Below are 9,077 nucleotides of genomic sequence, written 5' to 3' on the forward strand. Positions count from 1 at the left end.
GGTCACTGAGTCAATCCTTACATTCCTATTTATAAGGAATCTAAGGCTTTTGCCCCAAAGAAAAGGTCTCCCTATTTTCAGTGCAGGATGATAACCTCCCTCCTATGGGTGGCTGAATAAGTCCTCCTAGAAGAATAAGTGAGAGGAGACTCTTAAAGATGGCTTAGAAGACTGAGGCTCCAAATACAACTAGATTTTTTCGGGTCTTCTTTTTGTCCGTGGTATCAGCAGGACTTTTAGTTTTCATACCTGTACATTAGCTTTGACAACAAAGAGATGGCTAAGAAACAAAGAAGTAGACACCAGCATTGATCTAATATGAACAGATTCTCACCTCTCAAAATAACTTAGCAACATTCTTCAGACACATTCAGCTATTAACCAAAGAACAGGAGTTTATTTTTAAAGAGATATTTTAGAGGAACAACTAAATCATTCCCTCTTCCGTTTTTTCCCTCTTTTGCAGGGACATGAACATATCTACATGGCCCTTTTCTCTACAATACGAAGGACAGTGTGAGTCATGTATGCTGAGAAATAAGGAACACGTCTGTTAATTGTAAAGGCAATCTTCCCACATACCGGGAACCCAAATAAGAACTCCATCAACATTGCCATCAAGGACTCCTACCTTGGGGGATGTAAAGGTACATTTGAGTTTCCGGGGCACTCTCTCATGGGCCATTTCAGTCCACTCGGCAAACGTATCATCACGGTAAGCCAGGGAAACATCCATGGAAACCTCTGCGTTTTCTCCTGCAAGAGAAAGGACTCCCAACTGAGAAATGGCTTCTGGGACGATACTCTTAGAAACAGTTTAAAAATTCTTATACTCTCCACCATAGAAAACAACAAGACAAAAAGAATAATATTAGTACCTTTCAAAGTCCAAATCCGAAACTCCAAACCTGACGACTTAAAATTTGTAAGATGAATGTCTATCTGGATGCTGGGTCCCCTCCTATAACTGCTCTGTCACGGAGTCAAAAACTTTCACTTAAACTCCTGCAGAGGCAGCTCGGATGGTCAGATTCTGGCCCATGGCCAACACTTATCCTTCTATAACTTGCATCACTGGTCCTGGGTCTGACCACAGGAGTCACATGAAAGATGAGGTCCTTCTTCTACAAAAAGTGCCGTAGGTACTGAAACCTATACCTTACCTGCCTGTGTTTTCCCTTCTCTGAGAAGCATGACCAGGTTTTTCAACCTCTCTCAGAGACGTGATTTAAGTACTTTTGATGCTCTCTTTTGGACACGCTCTAGTCTGAAGTATCTTTCTTAAAATTATCCCTAAGAAGCTCTCAAATATAGGATCCGCTACCTCTCTAAACTCAAAATTCCTTCTTCATATGGTGGGCAATGTAAATCTAAAAGATTTTTTTCCCAAAATTAAAGACTTACACACAGATAGGAATATAATAATGTGCACATAGTTGTACAAATGAATGTTCACACATTCTTCCATATCGGTAAGGACCATGAAGGGTTTAACTCACCACAGAGCTCATTAAGAGGATTAGAGTAATAAAAATTGCTTCTATCTATTTGTCTGTTTTATACTATGTTGAGCAAGTTCAAAAAAAGAGGGTTCCTACTGGGAAATAAAAAAAGCACAGATCACATTTCCATAATGATTAGAGAACAAGCTCCCACTGGAGTTATGAGACTGCACTCAATTCTAGGCTCTGGAACCTAAATGCACACAGGGTACAAGGAGAACAGATAAGGGTAAATGCTGTCTGGAAAATCAGAGCTTTTCTATCCCCTGGCCCAGTGTGGCTTGAAGCTGATCTGACAATGTGGTGAATCCCTGCTTCTCTGAGGAAATCCAGGAAGAGAAAGACATGATGCACAAAAGAAGGGATCTGAGGCCATTCTGATGTAGATGAAATCCTCAGTGAACACTGGAGCCTGCTACTTTATTAGTATTTAAATCCTCAGTCAAACATAGTGAACTGGCTACTTGGGTTCTCTTTCTCTCCCTCCTGAAACTCTATAAAAAGATAGAAAAGAAAAACAAAGGTGATTAAATCACAAGGGGAAAAAATATAGGTAAATGAGCAGACCGGAGATTTCAGCAGATTTCTTACAGATGAAAAATAAAGTAGGGTTTCTTGATAGCAACAGAGACAGGCACAGCCTAAACTCCTACAGAAGGGATATTTGGAAAAGTGAGCCAATGTGTCCAAAAACCCTCAAGAGGCTCAGAATTGGAAAGCTCCAGGTGTTGCAGAAGACAGAGGTGAGGCACGGTGCTGACAGCTGGGTGACTGGGTCGAAGTCTGTGCACAGAATCATTGGACCCCAGTTCTCTTACATTTTCCCATCTCTACACAGTCCGAGGGTAGACTCTGGACTTGAGAACATCAGGAAGTGCAGAGACTTAGGACTGAAAGTGTGGACAAGTCTGTATAAGAAACTAAGGGGTGCCCAGCTTGGCAGAAGCCAACACTTGGAGTTTGTTTGTATATCCTCTTGGTGAGGGGCCAGGAAGGCTACAATTGCTCCTCACTAGGCAGCCTCAGTGGTCAACAGAAAGAACTGGCCAGAGCTCCAGTACTAGATCCCTGCTTCTCTGAGGAAATCCAGGAAGAGAAAGACATGATGCACAAAAGAAGGGATCTTCTGAGGCCATTCTGATGTAGATGAAATCCTCAGTGAACACTGGAGCCTGCTACTTTATTAGTATTTAAATCCTCAGTCAAACATAGTGAACTGGCTACTTGGGTTCTCTTTCTCTCCCTCCTGAAACTCTATAAAAAGATAGAAAAGAAAAACAAAGGTGATTAAATCACAAGGGGAAAAAATATAGGTAAATGAGCAGACCGGAGATTTCAGCAGATTTCTTACAGATGAAAAATAAAGTAGGGTTTCTTGATAGCAACAGAGACAGGCACAGCCTAAACTCCTACAGAAGGGATATTTGGAAAAGTGAGCCAATGTGTCCAAAAACCCTCAAGAGGCTCAGAATTGGAAAGCTCCAGGTGTTGCAGAAGACAGAGGTGAGGCACGGTGCTGACAGCTGGGTGACTGGGTCGAAGTCTGTGCACAGAATCATTGGACCCCAGTTCTCTTACATTTTCCCATCTCCACACAGTCCGAGGGGAGACTCTGGACTTGAGAACATCAGGAAGTGCAGAGACCTAGGACTGAAAGTGTGGACAAGTCTGTATAAGAAACTAAGGGGTGCCCAGCTTGGCAGAAGCCAACACTTGGAGTTTGTTTGTATATCCTCTTGGTGAGGGGCCAGGAAGGCTACAATTGCTCCTCACTAGGCAGCCTCAGTGGTCAACAGAAAGAACTGGCCAGAGCTCCAGTACTAGGCACCAAGGGACATCTTTTTTATTTCTAACACTGAGATTAGGAATTGGGACTGTCAACTCCACTGAAAGGTCACTTGCAGAACCATACAATTCAAGAATACAAATCTGTAAAGCTATAAATTATCGGTCCTCATATTATGCTCCTAGGAGCACTAGCATTCAGAACAGCACAGACTTAGCCACAGGTAGGAGGGGCTCTTAATATGAGCCCTACAGTTTTAAAGGGTCCCACTCTATCTGCCCTTTTCCAGCTGTCCCCTTCCTCATAGTGACATGCCCACCCAGAGCCTAACTCCTCTCCCAACTCCTAGACCATGTTCCAAAAACTCAGGACCCCAGAATACTCTACCCAGACAACTCTGAGCCTACTTCCATGGCCTGGGGGGTGCCTCTTCCCCAGATCTGGCCTCCCAAGGGGAACTACACAAGCACTTGTGTACCCTTTTGCTCAGGAGTGGTCAAAGGCAGCTGTTTGTTAGAAGCTATGAACAGAGATTGGGCTTGGAGGTTGGGGTGTCCACACACAAGCACAAAAGTCTCCTCTCTGTATAAGACAAAGCCAGAGATGGGGAGAAATGGTATCTAAGATCAGTCACAATTTGGCACAGAATTCCAAGGGGTCCCAGAATCTTAAATTCAAACCTGCCCTTCCAGTTCATTATAAAGGTAAATGTGTTAAAATCAGATGATAGAATTTATTTAGCTTAACAATTTGCTGGACTTATTAATAACTTTTAAATATTTAGACATGTGGCAGCCATACCTTCATAGGTGCTCTTGCCCTGGGCCCCACAGGTGTTAGGGGTGGGCCTGGTTCACAGCAAAGGCCTCGGGAACCGAGAAGATAAGATAGGCTTGCCTCCTAGCCCACTCCCAGCTTTAAGAGTTATTCCCGTCTGTTGGGAATCCCTAAACTGTTTTTAAAATATGCTGTTAAAAACAAACAAAAATTTAAAACAGTTTTCATGTATAACTATTCTATATGAAGCCCCAGTGACTTCTAGGCATTCATTCAAAAGACCTCATTTAGTTTCCCCAATAGCTCTGTCAGTGGGCATGGACATTTCCTTTTTTTAAGAAAGTAAATTAAAGTTCTTAGATACTAAGTAACTTGTCTAAAGTCATATTGTTGGTGATATGAGAGAGGTAACTTTTTAAAAGACAATCATCTTTTTTACATTGCTTAAAAAAAAACTGGCCAACTTATGATGAAAGAAGTTCCTCAAACTAGTCATAAAACATGGAGAAATAAGTTTTTAATAAAAACAAAAGCTCTGTGTAAATATTTTCTCCTTCAGCCCTCATATCCATCTGATGAAGAAGTTCTATAAACTGCCCAAGAATAGGTGTCTAAGAATATACAGTAATATACTATAGTAAGAGAATGCATTAAAATTTGTTTTAATAATAGAATGGTAGAGCTGGGACTTAAACCTTAAGTCCCATTAACTCCAGAGGACCATTAACCTTAGTTGGTAGAAAACAGCAGAATTCAAAAGAAACAACAATTGAATCAAGCACACTGTGTGCAAGAGGCCATTCAACCTTGACCAAACACCCTTCACAGCTTTCTATAGGATGGAAGTATGCAGCGTTCTTAGTAGGCGGCAAGCGTGGCTAATAATATGTATGGAATTTCCTAAGCTTGAGCTTTGATGGTAAGAACTGCTGAAACCTACACAGCACTACTTCAGAAAACCGACTGGAGAAGTGTGATGCAATCCAAACAGTGTGCTCAGGGACAGGCTGGGTGGGGATAGGGGAACAAGCCCCGACTGCTTTAGCTCCAGCCTATAGCCATCATGGGGCAATACAGATTGTTCTTACCAGATGTGCTTTTTTCAAGAAAAGCCAGAAAGTCAGATTGGTATGAAACATCTCTCAATTTTTAAATGTCAGTAACTAATTCACTAAAAGCAAAAACTAAACTCAAACAAAGCAAAATCTCTATGCAGGTCAGCTAATAAAACACCACATGGCCTGAGTCACTCTGTGGAGGGGACATTTACATACTGCCCTGCCCCCACACCACCATTCTTTTCTTTCCATTCTACCAGTAAGTAAAATTCCCTCTTAAGCTTTCTGTCATTGTTCATGAACTTTAGCACATGTTCTGCCTCATCCTCACACATCTCCTCCTTATTTCCTATGTATTTGTTTGAGGCAGGTATTACCATTCCCGGTTGTGACCTGGAGAAGTCAAGGTGGAAAGTCCCACCCATAGAAAGACCAGACTCAAGCTTCTAGAGCTTCATGGCCTACAGTCCTATAATCTTTGGCTGTCTTCTGTGATCACTAAGTTGGTTTACTGCATCAAAAATGCTTAGGACAGTGCAGAAAGCAAAAAGCATTAGCTATTGTTCTTATCATTTTATTAGGGAAGTGTAACACTCATACCTACCTTTAACCCAAAATAATTGCCCAGTTTCAAGAACACAGAAATTTCCATGATGAACCCCTATCCAAAGCTGGAGCATTAAACTCAGAAACATGAAAAGCTCTGGGCAGGGGAACCTGGCAAGGCCGTGAAGTCAGCATCTGAATCATTTTCTCTTCTGCCTCCAATGGACTCGGAAATAAAGTTTAGCTTTAATGACTACGTTGCATGTAATAAAACACCACCTTCATGGCTCCAGCGTGGGCAATACTCCCCTCCCTCTATCAGCACCGCTGGAGATAATGAAAGTGAAGAATCCAATTTGAACTCCCTAGGAGAATGGCAGGAAAGCCAAGGCTACCTCTGGCACCTGGAGAACCTTCCCTATAAAACAAGGACACTGGTTATACCAGTTCCATGGGGTAAAGTTGTCTTTTGTGATCACTAAATTAGGTGTCAGCATAGGGCATTTATAGATTCAAAATGCATGGTTTTCCATAATATGCCAGACTAGCAGCTTTGCTACCTCATGGGCTGTCCAAGTTTCATGTTTCTCAAAGGACTTGGAGATAGATTTTGGTTGGGTGAAAAATTCATTTGGAATACTGAGAAGGGAGGTATGGAAAGGCACTGTCATTTTTTACACTTACTCTTTCCATCCTGTTATGGAGGTTTGCTCCGACATGGGGAAGCCTGCGCTCCAGGGTTTTATAGGAGCAGACCCAGATCGCAGAGTATCATTCCAGGTAGAAAGACCTGTGTCTTTTCATATTAGGAAGCACCAACCAGTCATATCCTTAGGAAGCATTTATCTCTGTACTAGTTAAACCACCCTGCCCTGCCCTGCCCTGCCCTGCATCAGAAAAGCATTTGCCAATCAATTTTCTGAAGACAAGTAGTCAGAGAGGCAAGTGAGTTCTATGAATAAGCCAAAAATGGTGGGGGGACAAATAGCTAGGAAAGAATCTGAGCACCCTCAAGAACTTAGGGAAGCTCCTTAATGAAAAACTGGCCTCCAGGTGGGGTCAGGGGTGAGTGATGAAAGATGAAGCTTCATTGAGGAAGTCATCAGAATGTGTCTCACTTAAATTTCTGAAACAGGCATTTGCCAGCCAGGATAGGAAAAGAGTTTGGAGGCCAAAGACAAATGATTTTGATTTCTATCTTTATGTCCTTCTAGTTAAGTGACCTTGAATACGTCTCAGTTTTCACCTCTGCAAGATAGAAGCAATGGGACCTTCTTCGCAAGGCTGTTGACCGGACCCCTTGGCACAGAGGCATTTAAAATACTAGTTCCTGTTCCATCCAGTCCAGAATGGTTAGGTTATATTGTTGATTAATTAACTGGAAGTAAAGGTAAAGAGGAAAAAGGAGAGGGCAAGTCACATTAAGAGGAAATAAAGAATTATTTTATGATTGTCAAAGGTTCCCTGAGAAACCTTGATTTTCCTGGTCTCTTGCCCTGGGAAAAAGTTAAAGAGGTTTCAAAATGCTCATAGGCATTCCTATGTTCCATAGGGGCGCTGCCAGTCACCAGGTTTGTTTGGGTAACCTCAGGAGGAGGCACGCAGACCAGCCTCCTCCCAGCCTCCAGCAGACATATAATCTGGGGTTATTTATGCCAGCATTCCTTCCCCAATCAAAAACTCTCTGACCTGGCTTGTATTTTCTTGACGCTTTTAATTAAGGAAATAACAAAACCAACTCTGTCCTACATCCATGGTAGGTCTGGCAAAAATGGACTCAGCTAATTATAAATTTGGCCCTGGATGTTTTCTTAAGATGCCCTACAGGCCTGGGTGTGAGTAGTTATAAAAATGAATGAGTACAATTATTTCGCAAACCAGCCTAACAGTTTAGTTCACATTACCTCGGCTCATTTTTTCCCCATCACGTCAAACATTTGCATTGTGAAGAAATTATTTTCCACGTGTAAGAAAACATTTTTCTAAGCATTGTCAAAGTGGTCCCTTGCGATATTTTCTGAAGCAATATTTCCTATGTGAAGTGAGCTGCATGTAATAATACAGCAATCTAAGAAACACTATTAGGACAAGGGGGAACATTCTTCACATCAGGCCCTTTGCAAAGTGACATCTTCTCAGTTAGAAAACAGCCAATTATCCCTACTGTACCCTACTGTACTGTTTAAAGGCTATCTATTGGGACAAGTAGCCGGGATAGCAATCGTTTTATGAACAAATGGATCTGAAGTACCACAGAGTATAGAAAAACTACACCCGTTGGTGTTCGCCAGGTGTAGAGTAGCTCTCTCCACTTCTAACTCAGCACACTTACCCTGAGGGGTCTTGTCTGCTCCTGGGACGCCAGTCACCTTCTCAAGTTCAAATTTCTCTCCTGAATTTCAAATCTGCTGCTCACTTCCCACTGGATGTCTCTACTGTACTTCAGTGGTTCAGAAAACCAAACCACCCAGTTTGGTCAATTCTCTGCCCATCAAATCTTATGGATTTATACCCTACTCTCCTCACTGCCACTAACCTTATTCAAGACCACCATCATCCCAGGCCTAGAGGACTCAAACATATGCCCCATTCCTCTCTTTTTCACACTGTAACCAGAGAGATGATTTCTAAAATACTTTCAGTGCCTTTATATTGTCCTCAGTCTAAGGCTGAAACTCCTCAAATGGCAATGCAAAAAGAAAAAAAAAAAAAAAAAAAAAAGGCTAAGAAGCGGCTCCTGCTGCTAACCTGGCTTCCAGGTTTACATCTCATGAACCCTCTCCCTACTCCTGCCACTCAGGCTGGTCAACTTGAATGTAGCCCGTCATCCCACCTCCAGCCATGAAAGATGGGTAAGAGCTCGGGCCCTAGAGAGAAACAGCCTGGGATTGTGGCCCACCTTGGCCACCTGGGGCCTGTGCAACAGCAGGCAAGTCACTGAACTTCTCCATCTATGAAATGAAGATAACAGTAATGCTCATCTCCTCTGGTTGTGAGGATTAAATGAGATAATGTGTGAATCATTTAGCATAGCCCTGGCATACAGTAAGCACTCAGTAAATGCTGACTGCTATTTGAAAGCTGCTACTCAAGGTTGCCTGTACTTGTTATACTTGGAGTCTCTGCTAGCACACCAAGTTTTCAAATGGTGCCCACTTTGTGAGGGTGAATTACAAAAGGGTTTCCTTTCCTCTGGGCTACAGACAGTACTCTGCAGACAGCGCTTGGCATCCCTGCTGGTACCAAACTAACTCCTGCTCATCTTCTGGAATTCCAGAGATTCACTCCCATCTTCCCTCACCTGCTAAAACCTGATGACGTGCCCTGATCATGCTCCCACAGTATCCTGTGCGTCCAGTACTTAACACTTACCTTACTGCAGTGCAATTACCTGACCACTGACCTGTA

At 42.6% G+C, this 9,077-nt stretch overlaps 1 protein-coding gene across 2 annotated transcripts in view; it reads right to left on the reverse strand.

Moving 5' to 3' along the window:
• The window catches only part of WLS (wntless Wnt ligand secretion mediator), a 93,313-nt gene that overhangs the window by 31,189 nt on the left and 53,047 nt on the right, over window positions 1–9,077 (reverse strand). For both annotated transcript variants that reach the window (XM_006919308.3, XM_006919309.3), the window contains exon 3: window positions 632–756. In XM_006919308.3, the coding sequence (XP_006919370.1) occupies window positions 632–756 (125 nt within the window). The remainder of the gene's footprint in view (window positions 1–631; window positions 757–9,077) is intronic.

The sequence above is a fragment of the Pteropus alecto genome, unplaced genomic scaffold, assembly GCF_000325575.1.
Source record: "Pteropus alecto unplaced genomic scaffold, ASM32557v1 scaffold25, whole genome shotgun sequence".
In the NCBI taxonomy this organism is placed as follows: domain Eukaryota; kingdom Metazoa; phylum Chordata; class Mammalia; order Chiroptera; family Pteropodidae; genus Pteropus; species Pteropus alecto.